Source organism: Toxorhynchites rutilus, chromosome 3, assembly GCF_029784135.1.
Source record: "Toxorhynchites rutilus septentrionalis strain SRP chromosome 3, ASM2978413v1, whole genome shotgun sequence".
In the NCBI taxonomy this organism is placed as follows: Eukaryota; Metazoa; Arthropoda; class Insecta; order Diptera; family Culicidae; genus Toxorhynchites; species Toxorhynchites rutilus.
Window position 1 is genome coordinate 214,364,050 of NC_073746.1, and position 22,900 is coordinate 214,386,949.

Consider the following 22,900-nt stretch of genomic DNA (forward strand, 5'->3'; position numbering starts at 1 on the left):
TCGCATCGCCAACTCAACTCTGCACATTGAGACAACTCGAACGCGATGAATTCGTTAAGTTTTTATCCGTCATCATAAACTGCCTAATCGCTGGCAGAGATGCCATTCATTTAACTGCCGAAAAAATCATACGGAGAGCAAATTATGAAAAATTGGTTTGAAAAAAACTACTTTACTTGGGATGTTTCTTGACACCAGGCAAAGAAAAAATAAATAAAAACTTAATTTCACAAATCATCGAATCAAATTGAATGCATACGCGGCTTCTTAAAACTACAATAGAATCAAAAGGGCACATTTGAAATACAATTTACACTATAGCAGAAAAAAAATCTGCTTATCTGGCATTCCTGGATGTACTTTTTTCGAAGGTGTTTCATCTCATATATCAAACAATAATACCATTTTTATTTAAAAAATGTACCGTTGTGTTGATATTCCTTCGTGTGTACAATAGATTTCAGAATTTCTTTTGGGTTCTGCTTTTTTTCTAAATTCTAAATATTTCTAAAAAATGGATGTATATATTTATTTTTCGTTGGAGTAATACCACAAACCAGCAAACAATATTTACAAACATAAAAAAATCATTGAAATAAGAATACAGCCGAAAAGAATTATATAAAGAAAACAGAAAAATTTTCAACAATTCTTCTAAAGAATGATTTATGTATACACTAACGCTAAATATGAAAAATTCTCCCAGGGGTCACATATTCGCAGACCGCACCTTCGCACATGGTACAATCGAGAATCAGGGATGATAACGGTTTCCCGGGAAATCTGTCCAGAATTATCCAATCTTAGGCTATCTGTTGGTATTTGTTGAATCATTATTATAACCGACGGCATCAAGCTAAAGGTGACATATTTACCTAACATACTTATTTCGGCTCGCTGATAACAACAGACAGCAACAATTGCTGTTAACTTGGAAAAAACACATCCAGCGGATTCTGTGCTTCTTGCTCAATCTCCAATATTATACGCATCCTTGACCAATTCAGCACTCTTCCCGGACGGTATATCAAGAGAACTTGCATATTGATGGCATTTCCTAACGTCAAACGAATATATATTATATATAAACTAAACCAAAGTAGCAAAATACTTACATCTCGTTCGTTCATAGAAACAGATGCGCCAATATTGTAAACACTGTTTTGCATCACCACTGACAGATATTGAAATTCAATTCGCGTTGACGGCGGAATGGTGTCGACATCTGGATACGATATTAGTTTGTATGAGGTCAACTATTCTCTATCAGATTAGTCGACCCTAAGGCAGTTATAAATTGCTAAAATTTGAATGAAATTTTTTTCTTTGCGTTATTTGCCTTCTATAAGTACGCTGTTCTGACCCCAATTTAAACTATTTTCTATCAATTTTCAGATATTCTCACCAAAACTTGCCATTATAATACAAAATTATCTTTAAACACAATTTGTGTATGATATTTTTTCACTACTTGCAAGCAAAAGTGATTTTAGTTTACCTAGAGTACTAATTTGGTTTGGTAAAAATAATTTTCATTCATAATTTTTATTTTAAAAGCACGTTCATTTCTTTTGCAAACCCATATTGTCATGCCTGCTCCCCCATTTCGTAATACGAAGCTCAATGCCGTCAACGCGGATGAACGCAGAAATCAAAACGTCAACAGCAATTGAACGAAAAGGTTGCCGACACAAATCGCGCGCGACTCGACATGCTGAGTTGAATCGAAAAAGTTGGTCCGACCAAAGTTGCCAGTTGCCTAGTGTGTATGCTCCCATTTGATTACACATGTTCTCAACTTTTTTGACAGATTCGTTAAGTTGCTTTCCAACTTAGGTTGCCTAGTGTGTAGATGGCCTTAGTTGGGTGTCGAAACTTGTCACGTTTTTATGAAATAAAGTCAACATTAATAACTATTTTTGCTGCCAACGGACTTTGACGACATACATGCCAAACGAATCGGAAACCCCCTAAGATTTCTCGCGTAACTTTTGAAAAGGTCCTATGTAACAAATGTAAACAAATCGAGTTAATGGATGCACGCTATTAGTTTTCAATCATTGAATGTATTACAAAAACAATCGTTCACGTATCTATCTTCTTCATCTTTTTGTCGCCGATACAAAAAATATCCAATGTACAGATTCGAATTTTAAGCACCCGGCTGTTACTTCGGACGCCACTTTCCTCCGACGGCCGAAACGTCCGAAGTAACAAAGCAGTCAAAACAACTCGCAGTCGTACTTCGGTCGTTTTGGAATTTGTTTCTTAGGGTGCTCATACACTGTTTGACCGAAGCCAAATATTTGACTCTTTTTGACAGATAAATTTTGTCCAACGTGTACTGATCAAATATATTCTACACAAAACACGACAAGCAAATATTCAATTATTGGATGCCTAAAATATTTTTTCAGTCTGTTCTTCGAACCTGTCGGTATATGGTTAGTTTACCTTGAATATTTCAGTTGATTTTTTCCATGTTCGGTGTTTGATATTGTTTACTACTGTTGAAAATTGAAGAGTGACAAACAAAATAGTGTTTGTACAAATATCAAATCAAACCTTATCTGTCAAAAAATATCAGTGTACGGCCACCTTTACAGGTGTTGTTATCGATTTCAGTGCAATTCAACGAGTGATAACAATAATAATCAGTCTTTAGAACGAAATGCTGATATTTGGATTGTTGTTTATTAGTTAGTTTCAAATTTTTATAGTGCAACGTAATATGTCCAATGTGCAAACGCGGGCAGTCAAAACGTCCAATGTAACATTTTTCGCTCCGAGGCTTCAACCTTAATCTCAAATCACGGAACAATAGTTACGATTGGTTTTACGAAGTTATTCTTGACAGCTAGTGGTGAAAACAGTGATAAAGATTGATAGCTTCTAAGACAATTCGCGAAATAATGTTCGGGTCTTCAACTACGTTTTTCTCGAGTTGGCGAAAATGTTACATTGGACCTTTTCAAAAGTTACGCGAGATTTGTTTTTGACGTGGGACTACGTCTAACCGGAGTATATGGGGGGTAAAATGAAAACCTAAATACAGAACATGCAGGAAAAAATGAAAGATTCCGAATGCTTATAACTCGAACATTTCTTACTGGATCGGAAAGATGTTTGCATCAATTGATAGGGAATATTTCTACGCTTCTATCGCAATTAATAAAATATTATTTTTCATTAGATAAACAATTGAATAACTGTAAAATGTTAAGCGTTATCTAAACGGCATAACTGCCTCATTTTGATTGGCCCGGTCTACGATTTCCCTAACACAGCCATCAAACCCAAGCAGCCTTGGGTAAATCAGCATTACAAATACATGAAAGTCGGGGGCATTTTTGGTCCGACTGAAATGTGTTTCCCTAACACAGAGTTAAAATCCATGTAGCGTGGGGAAATCAACATTGCAAATACATGAATGTCGGGGGAATCTTTGTTCCGACTGAAATGTGTTTCCCCAACACAGACTTCAGAACCAAGGTGTCTGAGGAAATTGGCATTGTAAATTCATGCAAGTCAGTGGCATTTTTGTTCCGACTGAAATGTGTTTGCTTAACACAGACTTCAAAACCAAAATGTCTGGGAAAATCGGCTCTGCAAATAAATGCAAGCTTCGAGTACTTTTGTACTCGCTTGCCTTTGTGCAAACTAGAATATGTTTCTTTAACACGGTCTCCTAAACTTAGGAACCTGGGAAAATCGTGCAGACACTAGAGACGAATGAACTTTCAAGTTTAAATCCTTTATAGTATAAAAAGTAGAAGTTGAAGTTTTTGATTCATGCAAGTCGAGGGTATCTCTGCACCCGCATTTTTTTTGCACTCCGCAAAGTGTTTTCCTAGCACGGATTACAAAAACGGGTACGAACACAATGCTTTGGCTCGGTTATTCATTATTGTATTGAAGGATATACCTTCATATCTTCCGCTCATTGAATTTCTACGCATACCATTTGATGATTAGGCAAAATGTTGTTAACCATTTGCTGCGATAACGCCTATTCATTAAACAATATGCGTTCGACATACATGTCAAAATCGGAACTGAGTGCCTGAAGTTCATATAATCAAGCGAATGCGCGGTTCGATAAGTACGTACACTTGAGAGATGCAAACTTCAGAAGCAAATGTAAAATAAAATAATCGTTTGAAAATTCTCCCGTTCACAAACCGTAAAAGGACTGTCATTAAATTTACTATCACAATGCATGAATTTACCTTACATGACATTTCACAATCTTTTTACTTACAAATCAAATATATTGAATTCAATTGAATTCGGGAATTGTTTCATTCCATCAAACATTTAATCAATACAAACGAATGATTGATAAGCTAAGGTAGTCCCACGTCAACCTTGCGGTTATATCATAGATATAACCCACCCATTTTTTATACTAATCTATATATTACAATCCTTTGATGTGTAAACGGTTTAAATTGATGAAAACTAGAAGCATTTCCATTTTCGATCAACGAAGGGGGATGATTTAAAATATCCGTGCACAAAGAAAATAAGAAGAAGAATAACGAAGGGAAATATTTGCCTAGAGCATAAATATTGGATCTCGCTGAGGCAAACTTTCAGTATTATTCTAGATACGAAGTTATTCGCGTTGACGGCGGAATGGTGTCGACATCTGGATACGATATTAGTTTGTATGAGGTCAACTATTCTCTATCAGATTAGTCGACCCTAAGGCAGTTATAAATTGCTAAAATTTGAATGAAATTTTTTTCTTTGCGTTATTTGCCTTCTATAAGTACGCTGTTCTGACCCCAATTTAAACTATTTTCTATCAATTTTCAGATATTCTCACCAAAACTTGCCATTATAATACAAAATTATCTTTAAACACAATTTGTGTATGATATTTTTTCACTACTTGCAAGCAAAAGTGATTTTAGTTTACCTAGAGTACTAATTTGGTTTGGTAAAAATAATTTTCATTCATAATTTTTATTTTAAAAGCACGTTCATTTCTTTTGCAAACCCATATTGTCATGCCTGCTCCCCCATTTCGTAATACGAAGCTCAATGCCGTCAACGCGGATAAACATCGCTTGTTTTTCCTTTTTTTGCATCATCACATGTCTTCGTTTCGGATTGAGCTATGGACGCGATCAAATTACTTACTCGCTGATGTTACTGGCATTGCAATTCATTACATCAAACTGACGCCATTTCGTTGAGGCTCTGAACTACACAGTTGTGTGGCGAAGCATCAAACCAGGCTATCATCTACTCACCAAGAAAATGATTGTTTTGAATGACAGTAGCAAAACTATCTCCACCAAGAATGATAGCTAGGCTGATCGAGACCGGGAATAATAATAGTTTTATTTGAGAAGATCGCAAAGCGGAGATAAGTATGTGTATATTTAGTTGCTTCAAGCCATCGATTTATGGCTTCGTGTGCGTAAGTGCGTGCTTTATAACCCGTATGTAAAAATAGCACATCTTGGCTACGCTGAAACAGGTTGGTGTAGATAGCATTCGTTTGGTTCATACCATTGGATATTTCATCGAATATGTACGTTGTGTTTGGTTGGTAAACGACTGGACTAAGCGTACCATCGGTACTTCGCGTACCTGCTGGCATAAAATAGACCCCATTCGTGGTCCTTAGCTTCCTGTCCAGTAAGTCATATCCCTACCTCCACGTGGTGCCGGCTGGGGTACGAGTAACCATAGTGAAGATCGGGTAACCAACCCCGGTGAGATCTTGGTCGTATGCTGACAGGGAAGGGGGCCTATCCGAGCGTCTGTTCACCATGGACGTGCGGCTCAAAACAGCGTCTGATCCCCATGTTAGGGGCGGCTGATCACTGTCTTCGTGCCAGCGGGGACTCTAAAAAGAGCTGTGCACGACGGTTCTCCGGCGAAACAGGGGGTTGGTGCAGGCCCTGCAAGCCATCCGTAAAAATAAAACGCACAGGAAAATTCGCAAAGAAATTCGAGACAGGACAATCGGACTAGACCTATGCAAAGAACACGGACTAGAGATTGGAAACTCGGAACATGGAACTGCTAGTCTCTCAATTTTCTTGCGAGTACCCGAATCGTAGCGCTGCAGGAGGTGTGCTGGAAAGGTTCGAGATGCAAAAACGGGTGATTGGTTGGTGGCCGATCAATGAAAGAATGTGCAGATTGAGGATGAGAGGCCACTTCTTCAATATCAGCATTATCAACGTCCACAGCCCCCATCTAGCTAGCACCGATGACGATAAAGAGGAATTCTACGCGTAGCTAGAGCGTGAATACGATAGCTGCCCAAAACACGACATCAAAATCGTCATCGGTGATTTGAAGTCTCAGGTCGGCCAAGAGGAGGAGTTCAGACCGGTAATTGGTAGGTTCAGCGGCCATCAGCGAACCAACGAAAACGGCCTAAGACTTATCGACTTCGCTGTCTCCAAGAACATGACCATACGTAGCACCTTCTTCCAGCACAGCCTCCAATACCGTTACACCTGGAGATCACCACAGCAAACAGAAACACAAATAGACCACGTTTTGATCGACGGTCGGCACTTCTCGGATATCATCGACGTCGGAACCAATCGTGGCGCTAACATCGATTCAGACCACTACCTGGTGATGGTCAAACTGCGTTCTAAACTGTCAGTCAATAACATAAGTCACCAGTGCTCACCACGGAACCACCTACGGCGACTAAAGGAGCCAAACGTTGCTGCAACATACTCGCAGCGTCTTGAAGCTGCGTTACCGGGGGTAGGCGAACTGGATGCTGTTCCCCTCGATGAATGCTGGAACACCTTAAAAGCAGCAATTAGCAGCACAGCGATTCTTAAGTTTAATTAGGTTAAGTTGAAATCATTGGGACCTTGGAGGTCTGTTGATGTAAACAATAAACAACAAATAAACAACAAACAGCAGGGACCGTCATCGGGTATGAACAACGCGAACAATGGAACGAATGGTTTGACGACGAGTGCCGAGCGCTTTTGAATGAGAAAGATGCAGCACTCGCAGCCATGCTGCAACGAGCGACTCGACAAAACGTGGAACGATACAAAGAGTGTGAGGAGATGGAGCTGCTTTATCGTTCTCGAGAAACGCGGAAGTTCTTCAAGAAACTAAACGCCTCGCACAAAGGCTTTGTGCCGCGGGCCGAAATGTACAGAAACAAGGAAGGAGGCACGGGGTACCTGGCCCATCTATGAAAAAGGCGACAAGTTGGATTGTGGGAACTATCGTGCCATAACAATCCTGAATGGTGCCTACAAAATTTTGTCTCAGATCCTCTTCCGCCGTCTATCGCCAATAGTAAGTAGATTTGTGGGAAGTTATCAGGCCGGATTCATGCCCGGTTGCTCGCCGATGGACCAGATTTTTACACTGCGGCAGATTCTCCAAAAGTGCCGCGAGTATCAAGTCCCTACACACCACATCTTCGTCGACTTCAAGGCCACATATGATACAATCGACCGACGAACACGGCCTTCCCCGAAAGCTGACAAGACTGATTCAGGCAACGATGAACGGTGTGCGATGCAGTGTGCGGATCTCAGGTGAGTTGTCGGAATTATTTGAGACACACAGGGGACTTCGACAAGGCGATGGACTCTACTGTCTGCTCTTCAACGTGGCGCTGGAAGGTGTTATGCGGAGAGCGGGCTTCAACATGATCCTTGGACTCACAAGCGCTCGGAGTTTTCGAACGCCGAGTCCTCAGAACAATATACGGTGGTGTACAGGAAAATGGAGTATGGAGAAGGAGAATGAACCACGAACTGGCGCAACTCTACGGCGAACCCAGCATCCAGAAAGTCGCCAAAGCTGGACGAGTTCGATGGGCAGGGCATGTTGCAAGATTGCCGGACAGCAGCCCTGCAAAGATGGTGTTCGCATCGAATCCGGTAGGAACAAGAAGGAGAGGAGCCCAGCGAGCGAGGTGGTTGGACCAGGTGGAGCAGGACTTGGCAAGAATCGGTGCAGCCGGGAGTTGGAGAACTGCAGCCATGGACCGGGTTCATTGGAGAAGAGTAGTGAATCAGATCTAATCTCAATAGGATGTAGAGTCATAGTAAATGAATAAAATGTACGTTGTGAAAGAGAGAAGATTCGTTGTGGTAGAACGCTTCGGCATGAATCCATGTTGATCAATGGAAATGTGTTGCTTGCAATTGGAGAATATCGGTCCCATAACTACAAGTTCAAAAAATTCGGAAACCGCGCTCAGGGCAGAGATCCGTCGATAGTTATTAACGTTCATTTTGTCCCCTTTTTGTGGATCGGAAAAACGTATGCTCTCTTCCAAAGCGACGGAAAGATACCCGTTGACAAAAAAAGGCTGAACAAAAACCGCATTGGAGCACATTTTTTAAAAATCAATGATGGGATTCCATCCGGTCCAACAGATTGCGAGGATTTCAATTTGTTGAACGCTGATTGTAATATTGAATCGTCGACATCGATGCGGAAAAAAGAGTTGTTCTGAAGTGGAACGCTTCTTGTGGCCAATACAACTCAATGTGGTTGTTTACTATCACTTCTTCTTCTTCTTATATGGCACTAACGTTCCTAGAGGAACTCCGCCGTCTCAACGTAGTATTACTTGCGTCATTTTCATTAGTACTTAGTTGAGATTTCTATGCCAAATAACACGCCTTGAATGTATTCTGAGTGGCAAGCTCTAGAATACGCGTGACCACAGTGCAAGCCAGAGGAAATTTCTTTGAAGAAAAATTTCCCCGACCAGAACGGGAATCGTACCCGAACCCCCGGCATGTTAGGTTTTGACGCTAACCACTCGGCCACGGGAGCACTGTTTACTATCACTATTGCATACAATTCGTACGACCACTTTTCTGCATCCAGTGTCTCCGCCGCCTAAAGGTGCGATTCCACTAAGACAATACTAAATAACATGTAGCATGATATTTGATACTTGCAAGTATTGCCATTGTTTTTGTTTCCATTCGGTGCTAAAAAAGATTGATGTAGTTATGAGATGTGGAATAATGGTGCTGGTGCAACAAGTAGATAATCGCCTGTAGCTGAATGTATGTCAATTGCGAAAAAGGCCACCGAAATAGCGTTCGAAGTAAATTTTCAATACATCGACATGAAACAAAGAGCGACATGCGATCAGCTTGTGTATAGTTCTGTGAGGGCAAGAATGAACCATCAGCCAATTATCGTCAACTGATCCTACAAGAAATAAAACCATTTCAGGGAAATTGACAAACCATTCTACTAAACAGTTATTTCTGAAATTTCGCAGCATTCTCCACAAAAAAACTCCGAAGTTAAGTTTGAAGTGACTTTAAACCAAATTTTATTGAATAATTCATCATCAAAACAAAGGGGTAATTTTTCATTCAAACTGAAATATCTCTGTATGAGGAGTTTCTACAGGAACGTTTTGGGGACAAGATGAAAGCTGGTTGATAAGGTTAATTGAATTTGCTGTTGAGTTGATTAGCAAAAAATTGTGTTAGTCCAGAAAATCTTTGAAAAAACAGAGAAAAATCGATTTTTCATTTCTTTCTGATATTGTTGCCCACTACACCTACACACACCAAGATGAAAATATGTACGTAAATTATTCTAATACCTGAAAGTTGTAGCTATAAAATGATGTACATCCCATCCATATGCGTTGATTTTTCACGAAGTTACAGCATGTCAAAAAAAGGAGAAAATCAGTGATATGATACTACACAGAAGAAAAAAAATCACTTTGTGTTCATCTTCAACATGTAATTTTATTTTGTTTGCAATTATCGATCATTTCATTTAAAATTTAAATTTCTATACAAGCGCTAGGTAAATATTCTTTATTTAATAGTCCTTGTTAAAGTAGTCATAATAATCGCAAGAGAAACGAGAAAAATATATTCAGCATTCATCTGGATCAATTAACACAATAAATATGTAGCCAATACAAATCGAGGACGAAACATTCTCCTCTATTTTAGTTTCTTGCGCATATATCCCACCATCAGTAGCAGATGCTGCTTACGCAGAATAGTACGATTTTTTTTCGATGTGCCAAATACGTGAAGAACAGAGATTAATATCGTAACCGAAAAAAAAAGCCGAAGTGAATGATGGCATATTCCTAGGTTAAAGGGACATTAGATTACTTTCTTTCAATGATATCAAATATCCTATTTTTCATCCCTTGTCTCAATTAATGCTAAGGGTAAATATATGCAGAATAGTGAAAATAAAAGTACGTAACGTAAACTGAAAGAAATTGATGAAACTTTTTATCGAACATTAATGGCTCAGTATATTTGTTTCTATTTCAATTGATCTTTTCTTGTTTATTTTATTTCATATTCTTTTCACACAGTTCAATGATGATAATGATCATTTTCGTTCTATTTAAAGTTTTCTAGAGAATCAAAAATTGATACCGTTATACGATTCAACATTACCAAGCTGTGGGAGATAACTTTCAATCAGAATTGAAGGATTAATTGCGAGACTGACTTTAATGTTACACAATTATACGTTGGTTCTAAAATGACAACGCATTTGTTTTTTTTTCTGTTTCCGAATTTCCTCCAACGATGTCCTGACATATATAGTACGTAATGAAACGATCGTTTGCATCTTGAAAAGTGGCAAATGGAGTCACAATGGAGGTTACCTCAATGTGTTTTACCTATGCTATTCGCGTTGATATAAATATTTTGAAAGAAACAAGAAATTCGCAGTCATCAATGTCAGTTTTTTGTTTCATCACACATTGTAGAAAGACGCTCCGGTTTGAAAAGTTCCTGACTGACAGTTGGCTTGTTCCGCGATCCTCTTTTCATTCTCTAACAGCATTCAGCTTTTCGTTTACTCAATCTTCAGCAGCGGCAATTCTACTTTGTGATTTGTGATTAGAATTGAGAATTGAGAGTGGTGATTCTTGTTATGTTCATAAATATTAATTTGCGAATTCTGGTGATTATTTTGCTTTTTTGTTTGTTTTCTTCGATAGTAATGCCTAGGATGTTATATATTTTTGCCATTATATTCTGTTTCTGTAATCGTAATTTAATTAAAGTGGTATTTCCCTTTTACTCCTTTTTTGACCCTCTTCTCTTTCCACACATTCGCCATCACTACAAGAGTTATCCACACATGTATTGATGATATTAATATTGTGTATTTTACTGCCTGGTATTTTAAATATTTTTCGCTATACAACACTACCTAGAATCTGGACCATGTTTAGATGACATTGAAGACGGGTTGTTGGCCGAAGTATTTGCCTGTTTCATTTCGCGCGCTTTGCCCGCGTTTGTTGCTTGCTGGGGTTGACGTGAGCGTCTATCAATACAGCCCACACCTCCGCCACCTCCACCAACACCAGCACATGCCATTTGCCTGGACGAATTTTTACCTTTACCTGAATGCTGTTGACCGACACACCCGCGGGGCAACACCTGTGGGGTGTGTAAATTTTGCAACTCATCCGTAACACTGCAATCGCTTTCCAACTGCTTCAAATTATCACAATTGCCGTCCTCTTTGCTACCACCGATATTGTTTGCTGCTTCATCCTGCTCCTCGGCGTCACCGTTGGACTTCCTTACATTCTTAACAACGCTACTATTATTACTCCCAATACCTAAACTCAATGAATTCAACTCATCGGTCACATCACCGTCGTTATTTCTGCTAAACAATTGGACATTAGCGATGGTTGATAACATTAAAGCTTGAACGAATTGTGATCTGAAAAGAGGAGAAGCAAAATGTACTCATTACAACTAGATGCAATCATAGGACAAAATTGTGTGGCCATTCACCTATCCGCTCTATCACGCTCTAGTTGTGCTAACTCCATGTCATCTAAGCTCGGTACCATAAAGCGGGCCATCAAGAACTGTGATTGCTGCTGAGAAATTGCGTTCGAAGCTGCCGATGTGCCACTGAGCATGTTGCAAACACCAATCCCGGAGGATACCATTGGCAAAGAAGACGAGGACGCGATTGGTGCATCGCGGGAACCTGTGGCATTGAGTGTAATGATCGAGTTGGACTGCTGCGATGTGCTGGCATTGCCGGTTGCGCTGCTACTTCCGGTTGGATTTGATCCGGAGGATACCACTGGTTGCTGTTGACGTCGCGGTAATCGTTCCAACTGTTGGCGAGCCGCCTTAAAAAAACGCAAACAAAAAAATCATTGTAGAGCGTTTCTACGAACACTTCTCATCATTGAATGTTAAGTTTTGCTCCATGCCACGATTTGACATGATAACGTTTCGACATCATGGCATAAACAGAAGTTTCGTACCACGTGTAACACCAGAAACACTCGGTAAACTTGATCTTCCGGACACGTTTACCACAACCGGAGATACATATGTAAGAAATTTTGTCTTCTGGGCAAACCGTGTAATATCGCGTAACTTCAAGAAAATCGCGTAAAAAAAGAACCCATTGTAGTTGATGGAAATGGAGATGAAATCCCTTCGGGAATAACCATACGTGTAAACAGTGATGACATTTTGACTGAAATGATACACCCGCATGCGAGTTTCATGCCTAACAGAGGATACAGTCATCACTCACCAAAGAGAAACCATGCGCTTTTCCCTTTTACCGGCGAAAATATAATGAGCCAGTATGCCCTAGTTGGCGCGAGTAAGTCACACTCTCTTACACTATCTCTACTCTTGGGAGCTTGCTAAAATATGTGCCTAGCACTGAAGCGCGCTGATGTATTGTACTGAAGAGTAAACTGAAGAGTGCAATGTCATTCGACATCTAATCTACACGCATTTTTCACCTCGGTTTACGTTTTTCAGTGAACAACAGCGCTAAGTTATTTGAAAGCCACTTCTGTTCATTTACCTGTACGCATCCACCAGAGCGCCAGCTAGAGCGCATAGGTAAGAGCACACCAAAGTATACTCTCCAGTGAATTTATCCGCTGCACTGTAGAGAGTTTGTACGTTCTCTTTCCACAGTCCAGCGCGACCGAGTGTTGAGTGAAAAAAAACTTATCTTCCATCTTCTTGCGCTCGCACTTATCTAGAACTACGCTGATTATAGACCAAAAAGGAGCGCTCTCGTTGAGGATGACGGAGGAAGTGGGTGAACTTAAGTCTCTCTTCGCTACACAGAGGATATGAATATCACTGCGTGTAAACTGACCGAGCGAGCGAGTAGGATTCGATTATCGATTAATCGTTGGGGCCTTTTTCAATATTCGATTCATTCGAATAATTGTCTTTCAATATTCGTTTAATCGAACGAACATTTATTTCTTGAAACCTTGTAACTCTGGTCGCGTGGTCTATCGGGTTGTCGATGTTAGATGGTTGGATCAAAAATGTTGGATAAAAAAAATTATATAGCCTAATTCTTAGCCTAAAAATGCATTAACCTTGAGAAAGATTCCTTCTTTCATTAATCGCGATTACAGTGACAATTATTCGATGTATTCATATTTTGATTTCAAATTATTAGATACAAAATTAATCGATTACAATTTCATATATTAGATTATTTTAATTTTTCGAACGATTAACCGACATCTCTAGACGGAAGGTAGAAGGTACATTTGGGCGATTTGAAACAAGACTGATAAGCAAAGGGTTCTCGCAGATCAAAGGAATCGCTTACAGCGAAACGTATTCACCGGTTGTTGTTTTTGAGTTGCATTGCAGAGACTTTGAGCTGTATGACATTCATTCGTCTCTTTTTCCCCACTTATACACCAGAACAACCGCTCAAAGTTACACAATACTTGTAGGTAATCATTTTTAATGAGCGCGGGCGCTTCTTATAGTTACGCTGGTACATAGTACTCTTCTTTCTTTGCTAGGTCGTTATTTTTGGTACAGATTCTGTACGGTACAAAGTACAGATTTTCGTCAAAAGGATCAGATTGGTACAGATTTTTCCCTCGGGTGAAATTTCTTACATTTGAACAAAGTTACATTAAGGTACATGCTTACTTTTACACCGCAGTATCGCTTGGTTCGGCAGCTCGAAACTTTTAATCAATGATATTATGCAATCTAGGTTCAGAAAAACTATGTATAAGCATCACCAAACACACGAATGCCGAATGAAATGTAAATATTTGTAGTGAATAAATGAGTATTTTCTATACTTTAAAATGGATTTTTCTCTACAACGAATATTTTCGATGGTACAGATTTTCGAAAGAAAAGTACAGATGAGTAAGATTTTTAACTTCTCTGGTACAGATTAAAATGTGGCAACAGTGATCCAACCTGTTAGGGTTTGAGATTTTCGTCTGACCCTAACCCCGTATGGGATATCAAGCGATAGGATAGCTGGATACACTTCCCACCTAACTAATGCATGAACCATCCTCTGAACGCATACCATCTTTAATGGCGGTTCACCTATTTCAGCTAGTAGTCTTTTAACGAGACAACTATAAAACGCACCGGTGATTATGCGAATTCCGCTGTTATAGGCTTATTCCAACATCTTAAAATGTTTATCCGCTTCACTTGCAAAAACGATACCATAAACCAGTAGGGGGATCATCCAACTTTTGAAAATACTCAAAAGGGAGTCCCGTGGGCTGCCTTTCAGCTTTCCTTTAATCCTTTTTAGAACGTTCAGGTGATCCGCAATCTTTCTGTTATTCATAAAAATGGGAGTTCTTATTGTTGAAATACTTCGTCTCCCTAGATCGATGCACTCTAAATTGCGCTTTGCAAACGATTCCTGGATTTCTGCCATAGGCCTGATGATATCAGAAGTATATTATCCGCATAGTAGATGACCTTCATTCCATCTGGGATGAAATCGAAAATCGAATTCATTGCTACCATGAAGAGTGACCGATAGGATTGCACCTTGGTGAATTCCGTTTTCAGCAATTTTTCGCTGGAGAGGCAATCCCCAACTGCTTTTTCGAAAGTTCTATCGGTTAGAAAGCTAGCAACGTATGCCATTATTCTTCCCGCATAAGCCCAGTTCATAAGCGTTGCAAGAATATGGCGCCGCCACACCTGGTCGTAAGCTTTAGTAATATCTAAGAGAGCACAAGTGCTAACATGTGGGGGCTTGAAATGCTTATGGAGGCATACTCCGAGTTCCATTAGAACGCTTTCGACTCCCCTACCAGAGCGGAATCCAAACTGCCGTTCGTCCAAGAGCTTATTTTTCCGCACCACAGTCAGTCTACTGTTGACCAAATTTCCTTCATTTTCTCCACACAGCTGAGTAGCTTTGTGGGTCTATAGCCACTGACCGTTGATACCGTTTACCAGCCTGGTGGACTCTTGAAAAGTTCTCCTTTTTTTTAACTTCACCCAGCTATCCTTCTTAGATTTCCATACACACTTTCTAGCAAGTTAAAGTTAAAGCCTCTCTCTTTATGGGATCGTAGTCTTTCAACCTTCGAAGTGCCTTAAGAGTTTTGCGTCTAAGACGTATTGGCTCTTTAACTTATTCGTTCCGCCAAGCGACCGTCTTTCTACCGGGCAGTCTACCGCTAGTGCGAGGGATGTGCTTTGCAGCAGCATTAAGCATGAGCTCACTGAGCGACCTATATCGTCCCGATACCCCACCCAGTCAGCTTAATCGAACTTTTTACCAGTGGTCCGAAACGCTAAGTTTCGCTAACTGACGGTAATAGCAGCAAATCTATCAATTGGAGAGAGTACATGAGAAAATTTACATGGAGTAGTTAAATTTGTACAACGTTGTGTCCCAAATCATAGGATGAAGTCAGACAAATGGAAAACGTACCGCATCGTGTACCGTGAACTTGTATGTTAGTTATAGGTCGTGAAAGAAACACAAAGGTTTGTCTACAACAACGGAAAGCCAAACTAAGGAACTAAAGGGTGAATCGAGATTTTCATTACATTGCGACAACATGAGTGCTATCTCTTTGGCCGAAACATATGTGGTATAATCGGTGCGGACAAGACATATCAATCTGCGTAATCACTATCAACTCATAGTATCCAATCATTCTTCAACATCTTGCTTTTTTCAGGCTCATTAGAACATCAGCTGTAACAGAGCCGGTTTTATTCGTGTACATTTATAGCTCATCGATGACTTGTGGTAAATTACACAATGTCGCCTTTTCTGTGTAAGTATATTCCTATTGTTATACTGTTCACAATTGGACCGTACGAAGCGGGACAGTTGATATGAGGGGCCTGATCACGAACCTCACTTCACCGTGAAAACGAAATGAAATGGAAATGGTAGCATCAATTACCGATGTTTCTTGTTGCAGGCAGCAGAACTTCAACGAAACAGGGATGCAAAAAATATGGCCACGAGCTCGAAATGGGCCACAAGACTACCAAATTGCAACAAAATTCGAGCAAAACCATGCTAGCCGTGTTTACTAAGTAAGCAACAAAACAGGACGTTGGAACAGAGTCCAGTGACCAGAACTCACGATCGGAGGTTGTATGGCCAGGCTTTCATTGAGTTACTAAAGCTACCTGTTCATTGACGAAGGAACTTGCGTGAGAATAGATTCCGGACAGTTTCCTGGCAAAAAATTTAGTTAGCCTCGACACGATGAGATGTAGACTTGGAAAGGTATTTGAACCTGTGGAGAAAAAACGAGGGGTTTTGTAACAAACAAGACGTTAGACTCGATGTTGTACGAAGAAAAAGCCTCAGCAACCCATCGTGCTAGAGGCGACTGAACTGAACTGAAAAGTTTAAACCCTCTTAAAGCCAAAAAGAAGAAGAAGAACTCATCGTTCTGCTTTTATGAGTTGCCACCGGTACCGGAGGTGTATGACCGGCAGAAGAGCACGACAAATTTCCAAAATTTCTTGGAATAGGGATCTACTGAAGCTGGCGAATCTGGACCGGTGCAGCGGGATGAAATCCTTCTGATCAATTGGAATTGGAATTCAAGACTTTAGGGAGAGAAATCACTCCCATCTGAACCTGCTCAGCATGAGCCCGATATACCAATCAAGTAGGCTTCCGAAGAAGATTATACGTTATGATACATGAACAGCGCTGAGTAACCACCTCGAACAAAGATATTGGAACACAGTGCACGGAAACACGATCTACCAACAACAAAGTTCTACAAAGATTGAAAGTGCTTGCCTTGCTGACTTCAAAGATATCTTTTGTCGATCACGATTAAAGTGCGATTCACATACAACATCCACGTCACGTTCACGTTCCGTCCCGTCACTTTGCGTCAATTTTTCTTCCAAGCAGTTCTTATGCAAACATTCACATACACCGGTAACGGGAACTTCGACTTGCCGTTGCTGGTGTATGTGAATGCTTCAAAAGGGATTCCATGGCATAATAATTGACGCAACGTGACGTGACGTGGATGTTGTATGTGAATTGCACTTAAAGCGAACGAATTATGATGAAAATGTTCTCACAGCGCAGGGAAGCATTGCATTGGGATTCGAGAGGCCAATGAAGATAATCACCTTGAATCAGGATTCGAATACGTTTCGCAGCGCTTTAATATGAACGAGTTCGACCCTGTCAAAATCACAATGAATGTCAGCGAGAATCTGTTGCCGAAGACCGACCAAAAGGATGTCACGATGTTTTCATTTTCGATGTATTCTTTGCCAGAAGGAAATCAGCTGCCTAAAGTCTCAAGGGGCCCGCCCGGATATTCTGTATAATTAACATTCTCAGTAGATTCAACAAAAAAAACATTGATCGAAGCACTAGACTGCCGTGGTACAGGTACAGATTTTCGGAAGAAAAGTACAGATGAGTATGATTTTTAACCTCTCTGGTACAGATTAAAATGTGGCAACAGTGATCCAACCTGTTAGGGTTTGAGATTTTTGTCTGACCCTAACCCCGTATGGCTTGATATCCCATAGGATAGGATGGCTGGATACACTTCCCACCTAACTAATGCATGAACCATCCTCTGAACACATACCATCTTTAATGGCGGTTCACCTATTTCAGCTAGTAGTCTTTTAACGAGACAACTATAAAACGCACCGGCGATTATTCGAATTCCGGCGTTATAGGCTTATTCCAACATCTTAAAATGTTTTCCGCTTCACTTGCAAAAACGATACCATAAACCAGTAGGGGATCCCCCTATCCAACTTTTGAAAATATTCAAAAGGGAGTCCCGTGGGCTTCCTTTCAGCTTTCCTTTAATCACTTTTAGAACATTCAGGTGATCCGCAATCTTTTTGTTATTAATATGTGTTTTGTGTTTTTTTTTATACCTGTATTATAGTGACTTTCAACTCATTTGGCTGGTTCGTCACTTTTACTTCCATTTTTGGAAGAATGTCGGGAGTGAGAATTGAACTCGTGACCTTTAGCGCGAGAGGCGTGGATGTTACCACTACGCCAGATCGCCTCCACGAGGGTTAATGTGAAACCGCTCGCGAATCAGCAGTGCTCTACTGTATTTAGGAAAAATAAACGAAATCAAACACTCCGTGATTTACATTACACAAAAAAACGCACAAAATGAGGCTTATGGAGATCAGTTTTTTCTCGTCATACAAAATTCAGTGATTCGTACTTTAAATGGCCAATAACGATGTCAATCACTTTTCTATTGTGAAGAAAACAAACGCCAAAAAAATATCCCTAAAACGACGTAAACAACGATCTAAGAATATCCGTTGCGCAGCGCGCACAGTTTTTGGTCGTCTCAAAAAAGTTGAGAATTAATCGCCAAAATAGGAAAAAGAAAATATTCATCTCGCTGTTGTTCAAGTGGTTCTTTCAGATAATAGCTACATATTTACCTCAATATAAACAAACACGATGCCAAACAAAAAGCATAAAAATACACCTTCAAATGCAATGGTCAACAGAACCGTACTGATCGTGGCAATAGTAAACATTTAATGAATAAAACGATTTCGTTCTCGACGCTCGGCTACGCTGAAAATAACACTCCGTTCGAGTTTTCACAAATATCTTTTAATGTTATCCATGTGCTATGAGAACTTCCTTCAACACGACCGATTTGCACACTTCTCATTTTCTCACAAAATAAATGAGTTGATTTACACAGGACACAAAGAGCGTGTTCCATTCTCGCACCTGCTTGCTGCTCGCAAGTGCTCATTGAACAAATTAATTCGAAATTTGTTTAGTTTAGAGTAAGCTTGAGCAACGGTGTGTTTATTCTTTTATGTGTCATTCTGCAGCTGCCCAATTAAGAATTGGCGAATTTTCCTCGAATCGATCCTGCGCTAGTACGATAAATTCTGCTTCATTTGGTGTCGCTGTGAGAATAAACTATTCGTACACTTTCGTTTGCTAGATCTACCAGGAATCACTCGGCGCACCGAACGTAATCTGATTTGTGTATACTCGGGAAAGACGATTTAAGACGGAGAATAACGATCTCAATCATACTTGTATGAACGCCACACAACACACGGGATTGAATAATTTCATTTTGCAATTTGAAAATGAAATTTTGGCACACTTCTGGCACTTCTGTGACAATTGCACACGTCATAAACTACTTATAAAAAGACAACCACAGACAAATGGTTGCTATGATCCTCATGGGAATTTAGTAAAAAAAACGCGGCACAGTTTTATTTATTGAGGAATACTCAATGCTAAGCATGTAATTCAACGAAAGTAATTGCGTACTGTAGTAATAAATTAGAAACCTATGAAGCTACGCTAGCCGATTTTGGGCGATTGCTTTCTTCAAATAGACCAATTGTTGACAATACAAAACGTTTTTTATTTTGTGAAGATGGGCGGAATGAATGTTTCTCATTGCTATACTTCAGCTTAGGCGGATTTGATGTTTCACGTAGTAGATTATGTCAAATGGAGGACAGGGATTATCTTGATGTTTTTTTTCATCCATTGAGCGTCGCATCGATATCTTCATCAAAACAGAGATGTACCCATATACCGCTCAGCTAAGACAATGTTTAACGTTTGTATACTCTAAAAATTAACGCTTGCATGTATATATTGTTCTTAACCCTTTCGTTACGAGCGTCGTCTATAGACGACATCCGCGCGACGTCCTGTGTGTCTGGGTGTCGTCTATAGACGACATCCGCGCGACAAGCTGTGTGACGAGCATCGTCTTTAGACGACATAAAATTCATACTGCTCTTCGATCACACCAGCGCGATATGCATACTTTTCGGCGCAGTGCTCCGTACAGGGGTAGCACTTCGGCGGAGCACACTGCCGTAATGAAAGGGTTAAATGTGCTACTTGCTTGGGATTTGTTCCTCTACTGGTAAATATACGGATGGGAGCGTACGGAGGGAGCTATATTCATACAGCCTATAATGATGGAAAACATTTTGCAGCTTTTGGTCCTAATATCAACCAGTAAAAACATCATTTTCCTAATACCGTGAATTAGTGTTCCTAATTCTAGTTATCAAATTGTTATGACAATGAATCGTTTTAAATAGATTATGTTGTAAACAAGTTAAGATGAATTTCATGCAAACTCGACTGGTCCGTTGGCAGCACCATCTCAGATAGCAGCGAAACGTTGTGGGTGTAAGTGCATGGGTCTTTTAAGCAACTTTGCATACTTGAAATATTCAAAAAAAATTAGACTACTTTTTATGAAGGGTCAAAAAATTTTTCTTGATTTTTTTTATAAAAAATTATTACTCAGAAACTATAATACCTACAAAATTATAGTCAGAGGATGAAATGTAGAAAACTGTTTAATTTTCATAAAATATGCAAAAATTGAAAAAAAGTTAACAAAATTATTTTAAAATTAAAATTCATATTCCTCAAAAACGTATTTTTTATAATTCTCAGAAAAAATATATATGAATAGCTTTTAGAATTTCCAACAAGTCGTCCATACATCGGAAGATGGGCACTTTTACAGGGAAAAAGTTTTACGAACATCAATTTGTTGAAAATTGTATGGGCTATTCATATCTATTTTTCAGAGCTTGAGCTTGAGCTTGAGCTTGGGTAGACTGTACAATTCGTAGTTGCTCTCCGTGATTGACCTGAACCAACCAAATTGCACAAAGAACACACAGAATGACGCTTGGGACTAGCAAATCATTCTCGTTGTGCAATTTTCGGTGATTCGAGCTTTAAATGGTCAATAACGACGCCGGCCACGTCCTTACAGTCACCAGGGGAAGGTAAGGAATGTTAGTATGATATTCGCCGCCCGAAGGCCAGAAGGGTCGCCTTTATAGCGTGGTTCCCTAGCGTTTATCAAGGAAGGGATAGTTGTTAGTAGGGAGAGGTAAAAATCAGGATTCACTGTGGTAAGTGATGTGATTATGTAAAGGCGAACTATCGACCACTCGACGAATCGAAAACCCTAGAACCTTGTGTTACGACACGCGACAGAAATTGTATTTAGGTATCCTGAAAAGGAAACCCTGTAATATGAATTAGACCGACTATATATTTTATTATTTATCGCGTGTACTCTTCATCCAAATCCAATCGCGACGCCGGAGAGCTATCCTTGGGAAACCTGAGTAGTTAAGCGAGAGAAATCTTTGTTTCCTATTATTTATCGTACGTACTTTTCATTAAAATAACTCTACGAATTATCTCTAGGCAACCTTTCATCGACATAATTCTCCGCGTCATCTTTGGGAAACCTGAGAATATAACCGAGAGAAATCTATATATTCTACAGAGGCTATCCATGGTTTATCTCAAGGGCCACTCGTAGGCTGTCAATCACTCGGCTACTAAAAGAAATTTGACATTTGATTTGCCCGTTTGACGTTCAACTAGCACCGAGCAACCGACAACGCATAAATAAGCCCTTAGAAAGTAACTGAGAAATATCTCTGCTATGAAATTAACTAAAGATATATTTCGTAATTCATCAGGTCGCGAGCTTTCTAATTTTTAGATATACAACACGCGGCATCATGAATTACTTGAGAAGATAACAGGAAAATATCCTTACTATTAAACGAATTAACAACATACGATTGACTCATAGGATCGCGATCTTCTCAATTCTACAAAAAAAATCGAACTTTTTCGTCCTTGTGTCAACACCCGTTGATGGAGGGTATCTATGGGTTAACATCTATGCACACAATTACGTAATCAACTATCAGATTGTACCAAATTTGTACCAATCGCCCAAATCCAAAAGAATGATGGTCGAACAATGATTGATCACGGCACTCACAACAAACATAAGAACGGCGTAACTTAAATTCAACACAACATCGGCCAAACTGCCACGCAACTGCCTTGACTGCATGTACATATGATACATTTGCATGTACATGCAAACACAAGACCCGCAAGAGAGAACACTGGAAGCTGTGCTGCATTCAAGCTGCGTTACCATTGCGACAACGTAAGCTACAACATAAATCGAATTGAACAGTAGCACTTCACCAATCCTTTCCTCCACCAACAACTAGCCCACACTGTCAAATACAGCTGAGAAAGTGTTCGCAGTCAAGTTACGATCGAAAAGGAGATTCGATGAAGAGAAAATCGATCATGTCACTCACGTCCCTCTCCCTCTGAGCACGTTAACTATTTCCACTGCACAAAAGAGATACTGCATTCGATGCTAATTACTCCAAAGGATTATACAGACAGGGAAATGGACAGTTTGAGAGAATGTAAGAAAAGGGAACTTAGCTTCGTATCGTTGCATTCATTATAACTGGCGTAAAACCGGTTCTCATTCTCTGATGAGACTGCTCCCGCTTATACATTCGCTTAGCACTACAAACACACATAGACGAAGGCTTCGATACTCTTGATAAGAAAAAATAACGCCTCCGAAATAACAAAACTCTAGAGCAACATGTCAAAAGGGCCTATCTTCTTTGATCGATTCTCTTCATCTACATTCTCTTTCATTAATAACTCAGCGGTTAAAAGCATTTTCTGATGTGTTCTACGATAAGGAGTGTGAAAGGGAACCTCGTTTATCAAACTACATGGCAAAACTAGAGCAAAA

At 39.8% G+C, this 22,900-nt stretch overlaps 1 protein-coding gene and 1 long non-coding RNA gene across 2 annotated transcripts in view; both read right to left on the reverse strand.

The window, feature by feature from the left end:
- Positions 1–504: 504 nt before the first annotated feature.
- On the reverse strand, positions 505–1,196 carry LOC129779023 (uncharacterized). Its single transcript, XR_008743548.1, has 3 exons — positions 1,116–1,196; positions 876–1,057; positions 505–812 (listed from the first exon to the last, which is right to left on the reverse strand). It is a non-coding gene; the product is annotated as an uncharacterized LOC129779023 (long non-coding RNA).
- Positions 1,197–11,126: 9,930 nt separating this feature from the next.
- Positions 11,127–22,900, reverse strand: part of LOC129775661 (E3 ubiquitin-protein ligase KCMF1) — a 45,969-nt gene continuing 34,195 nt past the window's right edge. The window contains exons 4-5 of the mRNA XM_055780650.1: positions 11,793–12,142; positions 11,127–11,718 (exon numbers count right to left, since the gene is read on the reverse strand). Coding sequence (XP_055636625.1) covers positions 11,190–11,718; positions 11,793–12,142 — 879 coding nt within the window. The 3' untranslated portion in view covers positions 11,127–11,189. The remainder of the gene's footprint in view (positions 11,719–11,792; positions 12,143–22,900) is intronic.